The sequence below is a fragment of the Carcharodon carcharias genome, chromosome 16 (genome assembly GCF_017639515.1).
Source record: "Carcharodon carcharias isolate sCarCar2 chromosome 16, sCarCar2.pri, whole genome shotgun sequence".
In the NCBI taxonomy this organism is placed as follows: Eukaryota; Metazoa; Chordata; class Chondrichthyes; order Lamniformes; family Lamnidae; genus Carcharodon; species Carcharodon carcharias.
The window spans coordinates 66,181,029-66,193,734 of NC_054482.1; the positions used below are offsets into that span (position 1 = coordinate 66,181,029).

At 44.5% G+C, this 12,706-nt stretch overlaps 1 protein-coding gene across 1 annotated transcript in view; it reads right to left on the bottom strand.

Annotated features, from left to right (window-relative positions):
• frem1b (Fras1 related extracellular matrix 1b) overlaps positions 1–12,706 on the bottom strand; it is a 255,156-nt gene that overhangs the window by 86,789 nt on the left and 155,661 nt on the right. The window contains exon 19 of the mRNA XM_041208368.1: positions 10,355–10,551. Coding sequence (XP_041064302.1) covers positions 10,355–10,551 — 197 coding nt within the window. The remainder of the gene's footprint in view (positions 1–10,354; positions 10,552–12,706) is intronic.

The following is a 12,706-nucleotide window of genomic DNA, read 5'->3' on the forward strand; positions in this document are numbered from 1 at the left end:
GGAGGAAAACGGCATCCTTACCTGGTCTGACCTACATGTGACTCCAGACCCACAGCAACGTGGTTGACTGCTCTCTGCAATAACTTAGAATGGCCAGTCGAAGGGCAATTAGGAATGGGTAATAAATGCTGGCCTTGCCAGTGAAGCGCATATCCCGTTAAAGAATAAAAAATAAAGTCTGCACCCAAGGGGTGAAAAGGTCTAGAGCATTTGGTGGCACTTTGACGCTTTTGCATTGCTTGAGTGGGCAGAAAAGCTTCAAAGGTCCCACTCCAAGCTTGCCAATGGAGCTGTGCTCAGCTGCAGAAGAACGCTCACTTTTTGACAAGCTTTTCCAAGTGTGTGGCCACTTCCCTCACCCCACTCCCCCCTCAACCCCCAGCTTGTGCTTGGGTATTTCCTTCAGTCTGTCTGTTCCACCTTGCCCCCTGCCCCAGGTCTGACCCACACTGCAGCCCCTGCCTTGGCACAGCATTGAAAGCCTGTCGGGAAAAAGCAACTTGCCTGTGCCCCCTGTGAATGCACAACACCTCTTCCTTGACATCCTACAAGTGATTCTCGTGAGCGCTGAGCAAGGTTGTGTGCACTCACCACCGAGTTCCCCTTGAAGTTCAGCTCCCCAGGTTTCAAAGGCAGTCGTGAAGCACGCCATTCTGAAGTCACGCTGACGTGGGCAGTAACTTTGATGTGGGGGGATGATTCCAGTGAGCAAGGCTTATAATTAGATTCAAATATATTAAAATGATAAAAACAGAAAACTGCAGATGCTGGAAATCCAAAACAAAAACAGAATTACCTGGAAAAACTCAGCAGGTCTGGCAGCATCGGCAGAGAAGAAAAGAGTTGACGTTTCGAGTCCTCATGACCCTTCAACAGAACTAGGTGAATCCAAGGAGAGGGGTGAAATATAAGCTGGTTTAAGATGGGGGGGGTGGGGGTTTGGGTGGGGGGTGAAAAGAAGTGGAGGGGGGGTGTGGTTGCAGGGACAAGCAAGCAGTGATAGGAGCAGATAATCAAAAGATGTCACAGACAAAAGAACACAGGTGTTGAAGTTGGTGATATTATCTAAACGAATGTGCTAATTAAGAATGGATGGTAGGGCACTCAAGGTATAGCTCTAGTGGGGCTGGGGGGGGCATAAAATATTTAAAAATAATGGAAATAAGTGGGAAAAGAAAAATCTATATAAATTATTGGAAAAAACAAAAGGAAGGGGGAAGAAACAGAAAGGAGTTGGGGATGGAGGAGGGAGCTCAAGACCTAAAGTTGTTGAATTCAATATTCAGTTCTGAAGGCTGTAAAGTGCCTAGTCGGAAGATGAGGTGCTGTTCCTCTAGTTTGCATTGGGCTTCACTGGAACAATGCAGCAAACCAAGGACAGACATGTGGGCAAGAGAGCAGGGTGGACTGTTAAAATGGCAAGCGACAGGGAGGTCTGGGTCATTCTTGCGGACAGACCGCAGGTGTTCTGCAAAGCAGTCGCCCAGTTTACGTTTGGTCTCTCCAATGTAGAGGAGACTGCATTGGGAGCAACAAATGCAGTAGACTAAGGTGGGGGAAATGCAAGTGAAATGCTGCTTCACTTGAAAGGAGTGCTTGGGCCCTTGGACGGTGAGGAGAGAGGAAGTGAAGGGGCAGGTGTTACATCTTTTGTGTGGGCTTGGGGAGGTGCCATAGATGGGGGTTGAGGAGTAGGGGGTGATGGAGGAGTGGACGAGGGTGTCCCGGAGGGAACGATCCCTATGGAATGCCGCCAGGGGAGGTGAAGGGAAGATGTGTTTGGTGGTGGCATCATGCTGGAGTTGGCGGAAATGGCGGAGGATGATCCTTTGAATGCGGAGGCTGGTGGGGTGATAAGTGAGGACAAGGGGGACCCTGTCATGTTTCTGGGAGGGAGGGAATCTCCACCCCTTCATCATTTTCATGTGATCCATCTCTGACACTTCCCTTCCCTTCCTTGACCTCTCTGTCTCAATCTCTGGTGATAGACTGTCCACCAATATCCATTACAAACCTACCCACTCCCTCAGCTACCTCAACTACAGCTCCTCACACCCCGCTTCCTGTAAGGACTCCATCCCATTCTCTCAGTTCCTTCGCCTCCGTCGCATCTGTTCTGATGATGCTACCTTCAAAAACAGGTCCTCTGACATGTCCTCCTTCTTCCTTAATCGAGGTTTTCCACCCACGGTCGTTGACAGGGCCCTCAACCGTGTCCGGCCCATCTCCCGCGCATCCGCCCTCACGCCTTCTCCTCCCTCCCAGAAACATGACAGGGTCCCCCTTGTCCTCACTTATCACCCCTCCGCATTCAAAGGATCATCCTCCGCCATTTCCGCCAACTCCAGCATGATGCCACCACCAAACACATCTTCCCTTCACCCCCCCAGCAGCATTCCGTAGGGATCGTTCCCTCCAGGACACCCTCGTCCACTCCTCCATCACCCCCTACTCCTCAACCCCCAACTATGGCACCTCCCCATGCCCACGCAAAAGATGTAACACCTGCCCCTTCACTTCCTCTCTCCTCACCGTCTAAGGGCCCAAACACTCCTTTCAAGTGAAACAGCATTTCACTTGCATTTCCCCCAACTTAGTCTACTGCATTTGTTGCTCCCAATGCAGTCTCCTCTACATTGGAGAGACCAAACGTAAACTGGGCGACTGCTTTGCAGAACACCTGCGGTCTTTCTGCAAGAATGACCCAAACCTCCCTGTCGCTTGCCATTTTAACACTCCACCCTGCTCTCTTGCCCGCATGTCTGTCCTTGGCTTGCTGCATTGTTCCAGTGAAGCCCAACGCAAACTGGAGGAACAGCACCTCATCTTCTGACTAGGCACTTTACAGCCTTCTGAACTGAATATTGAATTCAACAACTTTAGGTCTTGAGCTCCCTCCTCCATCCCCACCTCCTCTCTGTTTCTTCCCCCTTCCTTTTGTTTTTTCAAATAATTTATAGATTTTTCTTTTCCCACCTATTTCCATTATTTTTAAATTTTTTATGACCCCCCCACCCTCACCAGAGCTATACCTTGCGTGCCCTACCATCCATTCTTAATTAGCATATTCGTTTAGATAATATCACCAACTTCAACACCTCTGTGTTCTTTTGTCTGTGATATCTTTTGATTATCTGCTCCTATCACTGCTTACTTGTCCCTACAACCACATCACCCCCTCCACTTCTCTCCCCCAAACTCCCCCCCCCCCCCACCTTAAACCAGTTTATATTTCACCCCTCTCCTTGGATTCACCTAGTTCTGTTGAAGGGTCATGAGGACTCGAAACGTCAACTCTTTTCTTCTCCGCCGATGCTGCCAGACCTGCTGAGTTTTTCCAGGTAATTCTGTTTTTATATTAAAATGATGTTCCCACTGTGCGATGGTGGGAAACAGGGCCCGCTATTGACAGGTGGAACGGACAATTGCAAACTGGTTTCATGATAGCATAAAATGGATTTCTGGCCTTCTCACCATATTGTCCCTCCCTGCCCGCCATGAAGCCTGACAACAACAGGGTCAGAAAATTCTGGCCTACGGTGGAAACCTGGATACATGGGACTTACATTGATTTTCTGCTGAGGATACAGCAACCGATCAGGAGATGTTTTCAAACAACAAAAAATATTAACTTCTCAAAATGCATCAGTGAATTAGTGATTACCATTCTCTTTTAAATTAATTTCTCACCATCAGTGACAAGGTTAAGTGACAGCGGAATGTGGGAGAGTTAGTACATCAAGGCTAAACTTGATCCAATATCCATTCATATGCGCCTTTCAGACTTAACGAGACAGAATTTCATCTCTTACGTGCCACTGGAGCTGGTGTTATCGTAGCTGGAGGCCCTCAAAATGGTTGGCACACTGCTTCTAGCCATGTCTGACCACTTCCAGCTGGCTCTGGCTGTTTCCAGTGTGGCCAGTGTGCCCCATGTTGGGATGGTTGCCGGGCATGTGTATGCTGTGCATGTACTGAAAACATCCCAACTGGCCAGATTGTGATGCCAAACAATTGTTCTAGTTGATTTATCGCATGTTTTTGAAACTTGCCCTGCACAGGTCCACTACATTCATGCACTATCCACTCACTAAAGAAAATGCATTCAGTTGAAAGAGGGGCCCCCACCTGTGCTACTTAAAGGGACACTTATCTGACTTGCAGATGAGGTGATTTTGACTAACATCTGCTTTTGCAAAGTTTGTGGAAACACCATGGATTGTTTTTGGAGATGTTACGGTGATTTGCTGGATTTGACAAAGAGTGTGGCTGCATCCTCACAGGGAGGACAGAAACATTGATGACCTGTCCACACAAATGCTGCAACAGGTATGGGGCTGTAGATGCAGTGCCTCTGGAAGATGGTGTTGAGGTTGTGGAGAGGGGAAGCTCTGAACTAAGGGAGGAGGAGGAGGAAAGGCAGGGAGGAGCCATCTGTTATAAGCGTCTGGCACATGTAGGGTTAATGTAGGACTGACTACATTACCACCCACACAGTGATGTAAGAGAACACATGACTCGCACTGAGGGTCAGTTAAGTGTTAGAACCTGTGTACCAGCAAACATGGAGGACAGCTCCTAGCTTGTACCCTTCACAATATATTTGTAAATAGTTCTAAAAGTCAATAAAGACTTACAGTTAACCTATGTATGACTACAAAGACTTCTTCAGGCCTATTGAACTGTAATCAACATCTTGCAACATGGTGATAGCTTGTGGCAAAACCCAAAATCTTGCAGAAAATGCAGAGGCAAACGAAAACGCTGGAAGACTGAGAAGGAAGATTTAAAAATGATGACCTGAAAAGAAGCTCCAGAAGCAGAGGTGCAGAGGAAAAATTGCCAGGAAAAAGACCCAAAGAAAGGCTTGGAAGCTGAAGGCAGAAATTTAAAATACCTTACTACAGCAGAAGGCTTCATTGGATCTCCTTTGGAAAGCCAGCTCCAAATCTCAGAGTTCAGGCTCAGCATTCCAAGCAGGGGTGAGCTAAATCTTTTAAAAATCCAGGTTACAGCAAGTTAAGAAATCTTTAAATAATTCAAAGTCAGAAATGTAGTTTGAAAAAACCCATCGCTAAAACCCGATCCCGAAGTTGGCGCCTGAACATGTGGGACAGAATCATCCTAGATATGCACCAAGTGCAGTAGCCGGTGGGGAAAAGGACGTTTTACCCACTGGCTAGAATGGTGGCTTTTCATGCCATATTGTCCCAATCCTGCCTCATTAATTATGCATTCCCAGGAAACATGCCATTTCGTTGGCAGGCGGGCTCTCATTCACCTGCCATGCCATCACCTCGCGCTTCATCAAGCTGGGCACCATATTTAAAGTGCAGCTTTTTAAAATTCATTCACGAAGTGTGGGCTTCGCTGGCTGGGCCAGCATTTATTGCCCATCTCTAGTTGCCCTTGAGAAGGTGGTGGTGAGCCATCATTTTGAACTACTGCAGTCTATGTGGTGTAGGAACACCCACAATGCTATTAGGGAGGGAGTTCCCGGATTTTGACCCAGCAACAATGAAGGAACAGCGATATATTTCCAAGTCAGGATGGTGAGTGACTTGGAGGGGAACTTCCAGGTGGTGGTATTCCCATGTATCTGCTGCCCTTGTCCTTCTAGATGGTAGTGATTGTGGGTTTGGAAGGTGCTGTCTAAGGAACCTTGCTGAATTCCTGCAGTACATCTTGTAGATGGTACATACTGCTGCTACTGTGCGACGGTGGTGGAGAGAGTGAATGTTTGTGGATGTGGTGCCAATCAAGCGGGCTGCTTTGTCCTGGGTGGTGTCAAGCTTCTTGAATGTTGTGGGAGTTGCACTCATCCAGGCAAGTGGGGAGTATTCCATCACACTCCTGTGTCTTGTAGATGATGGACAGGCTTTGGGGGGTCAGGAGGTGAGTTACTTATCGTAGGATTCCTAGCTTCTGACCTTCTCTTGTAGCCATAGCATTTATGTGGCTAGTCCAGTTCAACTTTGGATCAATGGTAACCCCCAGGATGTCGATAGTGGGGGATTCAGTGATGGTAATGCCATTGAATATCAAGGGGTGATGGTTAGATTCTGTCTTGCTGCAGATGGTCACTGCTTGGCACTTGTGGTGTGAATGTTATTTGCCACCTGTCAGCCCAAGCCTGGATATTGTCCAGATCTTGCTGCATTTGGACATGGACTGCTTCAGTATCTGAAGAGTCATAAATGGTGCTGAACATTGTGCAATCATCAGCAAACATCCCCACTTCTGACCTTATGGTGGAATGCACACCACTCAGTGCTTCCAGTCCAGGACTGCTACGAAGACATGGCCCCGAAAGGCAAGAAGACTACAACTCCCCCCTGGCCCATTTAATGACACATCCCCCAAGCACGTTTCAGATGTAGTGGATGCCCCCGTGATGTCCTCTACCCCCACTCTAGCTGCAAAACGGGCAACAACCTCACTAATCCAGCATAGCAGACAGTGGTAGCAGTGGTCAACACTAGCGTCCTACAAGAGAGGACAGCCACCCAGTTCCACAACAGGATGAATGGCCCTATCCGTTCCACCAGGGTAAGTCACTCTTCTTATCACTCTCAACTCACACACACACAAACCCATTACATATCTAGAAGGATCTCACGCCTCAAGGGACAACACCACTAACTCTCACACACGCCCTCACATCTCCATCAGGCTCATCCTCTGGAGCTCATGTCCTCATCCTGCCCATGGCTCTGCTCACCACACAAATATTCCAAGCAGTGCCATGTATCCTGCTCACTCTCTCCACCTGTTTTCATACAAGAGAAACTGGCTCACAACAGCAGGGAGAGGTCCCAGACCGGGAGTGGAGTGGCCCACATTAGGCCCCTCACTCCCTTTGAGGAGCATGTCATCGCGCTGACAAAAACTTGCAGCATGTCTGGAGCAAATACCAGGACCTAAAAATGTCCTGGACTGGCTCCAACCCAAAGCAGGGAGAGAAAGAGTTTGCTTAAGAATATAGTGACAGGAGTCAAGACGACAGGAATGGCTTGTAATAGATTAGATTTAGTAACATTGAATAGTGAACCAAGGAAAGCTAAGCAGTAAATCTAAAGTATACAAAAGCAAAGCAATAATCTAGCACAACAGCAACTAAATGAGGATTTGATAATGACTCTCTATTTAACAAAACTCATCACTAATCCAATTTTAGATACTGTTAGGAAGGTGGATCAGCTCATCAAAGATTGAAATGCTAACACAGAGGCAGCTTAGAATGTCGTATGCATGATATATGGGAGTTGGTTGGTAGAGCAAACTGGCCAAATTGGATTAGCAATTTCACACGAGTGATAGATTATGAAATTTTCAACCAATGTGAGTGTACGCAAACTGAGAAGGTTGATTAAGGCTCAAGTAGTTCATCACAAATGTGATAGTCCTGCTCATGACACATTGTTAGGAATTGTGTTGAAATTCCCTTATAGCCTGAACCATCGGTTATTCCGTTCAGAATAGGAAACATCTGACATGTATTGGATGGGATGCAAATAGTGACAGAGAAGCAAGACAATGCTCCTCTTGTAGCCTATAAAGCCTCAGTAAGTGGGGCAGCTAAGTGAATTCCCACCTACTTGGTGGGACGCCAGCGAGTGAAAGACAAAGTAATTTGTCCCTATAGGTTGCACAATCATGAAGGATCCATATGTGGATTCTCAGGGAAGAGGGTGAATATTGCACCATGCAATGCAAACCCGGAAGACATGGAATTGTTAATTCTGTTTGCCAAGGAAATGGAATGTACCGTGCAACCGCAACTGTAAAATCTTTTACTAACGGAGACAATTTAACATGCTCACTTATACAAACAACCTTTTGTACCATTCCTGTTGTGTGCTATCCTATAATCCTCAAATCTAGGAAAGAAAACTTGTGTCAATGTATCAAACCTACTCTCTCATTTAAACATGGAAGATTTTGTTAGTAAATTTGGCTATGATATAGATCTACTGGAACCTGGGGGAGAATTTTCTCCCCGTTGGGGGGGTTGAATAGGAGTGGACACAGGCAGGTGTGCAACTGATCACCGCCTGCGATCGGCTGCGCGCTGCCATTTTATGTGGCCCACCCAGCATGTCGCACACCCGGAAGCGCTCAGCACTCCCTGTGTGGGTGGGGAGTAGGCTGAGTCGGGGCCTGCGCTCTTTCGTGCATGCATGCGAAAGACCGCAGAAATCTCCCTGAGGCACAGAGCTGTCTCAAGGAGATTAGTTTGATTACCAAAAATTTTAATAAAGAAAAAATAATAATTTTAAGACATGTCCCCACATGTGACAGTGTCACATGAGCTGGGACATGTCAATTAACTTCAATAAAAAAAATTATTTGAATTATAAATCCTTCATGAAACCTCATCCTGCCCGTGGGCAGCGGTCTTCTGGTGCTGCCATATAGTTGGCCACCACTTACTTGGTGGAAATGATGGGCTTCAAGCTCTGCAGAATACCCTGTGCCATGTTAGAGCCAGATGTCTCCATGCTTTTTGACAGAGACAAAAGGCTGTCTGGCAGGACTGCAAAGCACCAGACATCACAGTGTGCAGATTCAGGTCTGTTTTCCTGTGTGTTGCTCCACCATATGAGGTTCCATGTGTGACCCTGCTGTCTAGTCATTTGACCCATCTGTTCCTCAGACCTGGCAGCAGCCCACTGGTGCCCAGTCTTTAAAGGCAGGAAATCAGAAGGGGAAGGCAAATTTGAGGGTGTAAAGCAAAAGGTGCATGGTCACACCATTGGCAGTTTGCATATACTGTCAGATAGCAAAATGAGGGTGAGCTGGGATTTGAGGAGGGACATGAGTGAGGAATATACCATCATCCTCAATGTTTTCAGTGATGCCAGATACAATGGGCTCTGTTGCAATTGGCCCCATGAATGTGAAGAATCATCTTAGGATTCAGGAGATGCCACCCTGTGCATCTTATCCTCTTCCCTCTCTCTTACAGGATGAGATATTGTGTTGTACTGAGTTTGGCTGATAGGTCTGCCACAGTTGAATTGCTGGAAGTAAATAGAATATTGGAAGGTGGGTGTGAGACTGGCATCATTTGAAGGTGTATGAAGATCTCAATGTTAGGCATGAGCTCCAGTGCTAAGAACTGTTGTTGGGTGAGAGATGGGTCGTGATGCATTGAGCAGCATGAGAGGTTTGTGGTAGAGGTTTGTGGTAGATACATTGACCACAGACACAAGGTCACTGAACTTCTTTTGGCACTGCTGCCAAGTCCTTTTGTCAGGCTCTGGGCATTGACCTCATTGGCCACTTGCTCCCATTTCCTTCAGACGGTGATCTGTGAGGGCCTCCTGGTCCCTGCTGCAGAAACATGACCTCTCTGATCCTGGCAACCTCCACCAATAAGGCCACTAGCACTGTATCTGTGAACCTCTCCTTCCCCGGTGCTCTATTTGTGCAGCTCCTACTTGCCATCTGTGTCAGTGTAGGCAGTCAGCAGCAGCTTCCTTCTACTGAATGAAGCTCCCCTTTAAGAAGGACAGGGCTGCCTTTAAGAGGAGAAATGTAGCTATCCATGTGCTATCAGTGCACACTGCTGGGCCCCCCGCTCAGCACTCAGCCAACCAGCAATGTAGGCCCTGCTCAACCTAAGGGTACAAACATTTAAATGAGGAGGCAGCACAATGTTTGTGCAATACCTGCCTCAATAGGAACAGACACTGGCATTTTGCTGGTGCAACCCCCACATCTGAAAATGGATGTCAATGATTTTCTTTAACCCATACAGTGACTGGCTAATTGACTGTAGACTGTCCACTCCAGATTGTGTTTTTTAGAATTTAAGTTTGGCACAACTTAACTACTCCTTGATTTAGCTTAGATTTTTTTTTCAACTTATCTGTGTCCTACCTTAGTTCTTCACTTAAGGAAAATACCCTAAGGATCAATCCTGGTTTGTTTGGCTAATTATGAAGCCATCAGGAAGAAAGAAACAGTGCATTCTTCCCATGGAAACATGCTTTTACCACAAACAGTGGTAAAACTTTGCAAAATCAACTGATGTTTACATTTAAATTATACATGACACATACAACTCCATTTAGTTGAGAGTATACTCATTTTGATGCACTGTTTGGATGTCTTTCTCCTTCAAATTAAAACAACTAAATATGATTCAACTGACTGGCTTTCAGATTAATGGTAACCAAATGGTTATTGTGCTGTTATTAATGATGGAACATCTGGCGAGGTCTAAAATATTAAAAAAAAATAAACTTGTCATACAGAATAAAAGATAAAATAAAGTCTGAACTACCTGACATAGGCTATGAATGAAAATGAGTAGTTTTTTTTCTTTCTTTGCTATGCCCATACTTACAGTGATGTTTCCCAGATGCAAATCTGGGGTTTCATCGTTGATTGGGTTGATGATGACATAAAACGGCACTGCTATAGATTTATGTACAGCGTCGCTAACAGATACCATGAAGTGGTCAGCTGTGGGCTCCATCTGGTAATGTCTGCACTGGACGTAGTTGACATAGCCTGCCCTGAGGTGCTGCAGACTGAAGGAAGCTATTAAACGAACAGATTGGATCAAACATCTATGGTTGAAAATTGCACACAAAATAACAATCATTCAAAATAATTCACATTCATGCCACATTTCTCTAGCTGGGAGCCTGGGAGACTCTCAGTTTCTCACTCTATAGAATAATATTTAGTCCAACAGAGAGTCACAAAGCAAAGATCAGTTGGATCAGCCAATAGAAGGCACATCAACCGTTGCACTCCATTCACTTGTTTCATTAAGGAGAGTGGAGTGTGAAGATTTAACATGCTAAAAGAGGTATAAAGATCTTGACCCTCATTGCCATCTTATGAGGTACAAGATTACAAACAATTATTTAGATATCTTGTGTTAGAATCTACTGTTCTTAAGCATATAGCGCTTGGTCCCCAAATATCGTTTTAAAAAACCACTTCAGATTATTTGGTATCATAGGTTAATCTTTTTAGGCTAATTAATTTAAATGTGCCCCATTCACAGAATACACACTGATCAGCAGTTTACAGAATTCAAGGGACACTGATTGCTTGTTAGAATAATTGGGATAATTTTACCAGGTACATGATGCTAAAACTAGTGGTGCAATAATATTGTTGTGCCATCTTTCACAATATTTGTGTTGCATCTTTACAATAATAAAAGATCCCAAGTCACATCAAAGAGATCCTTCATGACTATCAATGGATGTCAATGGTTAAGTGAATACTATTAATAAAATGTTTCTTGAACTGTTGATAATTTCTCATGAGATTTGCACTAAACTAATTTGTATTGCATCTCTGTTGCATGAACTTTTCCAGTACTTAATTTGATGATTGTGTTAGTGGCAGTTTATGATCACTTTATTGGACTGTAGCTTAATTGAAATTTCACTAAAGGAATAACCGTACCATGTTAAGAAAGTAAAATCTGTGGATTTGGAAGCTTATTCTTCCCTATCCTTCCAAACTTGAACATCTGTTAGATTCCAAATGAAGGTGTCATGCTCTGGCCTCCTTAAGTAGTTTTTTTTTTAAAAAACAATTATTCTACATATAAAACAATTATTTTCTCTATAACCTTTTCATATAAGCCATCATTACATTTGATCTTTGAAATAATCACTGAAACCAAATTGGTTTAAGTGGACAATTGTGGTAGGTTCTTTTTTTAAAACGTACCTAATTTATATTAGTTTGGATTTCAAGCTCCATCAATGATATGATTTGTGGTAGATTAACCAAATTGGCTTAAGTGGACAATTGTGGTTGGTCCTTTTTTAAAAACATACCTAATTTATATTAGTTTGGATTTCAAGCTCCATCAATGGTATGATTTGTGGTAGATTACTGCAAAAAGTGCATATCAAGCTGATTATAACCTACAAAAATCCAGATCTGAACTTTGGATTTGGAAATGTAAACAAAACATGGGAATATTTGTTCATGGGATGTGAACATTGCTGGCAAGGCCAGTATTTATTATTACCTATCCCTAACTCCCCTTGAGAAGGTGGTGATACCTGCATTCTTGAACTGTTGCAGTCCATGTGTCTACGAACATTCACAGTGCTGTTACGAGGGAGCCCCAGGATTTTGACTCAGCGACAGTGAAAGAATGGTGATAATTTGATGAGGAACATTCATGTGATGGTGTTCCCTCACAGCCACTGTTTTTGTTCTTCTCGGTGATAGAGGTCATGGGTTTGGATGCCTTGGCAAATTGCTGCAATGCATCGTGTAGATGGTACATACTTGTGCGCTGGTGATGGAGGGACTGAATGTTTAAGGTGGTGGATGGGGTGCCAAACAAGTCGATTGCTGATCCAAATTTCTGACTTAGATTTTCCAGGCCAGTTTTAGATGTCTGACAGTGATGGTGAAACCTTCACTACTGACCCATAACATGCAGGAAAAGCAGCTAGACACTTATAAAGAATACTGAATGATTGTTGTGATTATTGTTAAATTTACTCTAACAAATTCCTGGTCTCAGAATCTACCTAACTGGATGGAAAATCAATCACAAAGTGGTCTATTCACAACACATTATGGCCATATTTTTACTTCTTAGCTTCATGGTTTTCCTTGTTTTTTTATGTTCCACAAACAAAATATCACTAGGCCAAAAATGAGCATGTTTTATCAATAGTATTTTAGCTAATAGAAATGATAAAACATT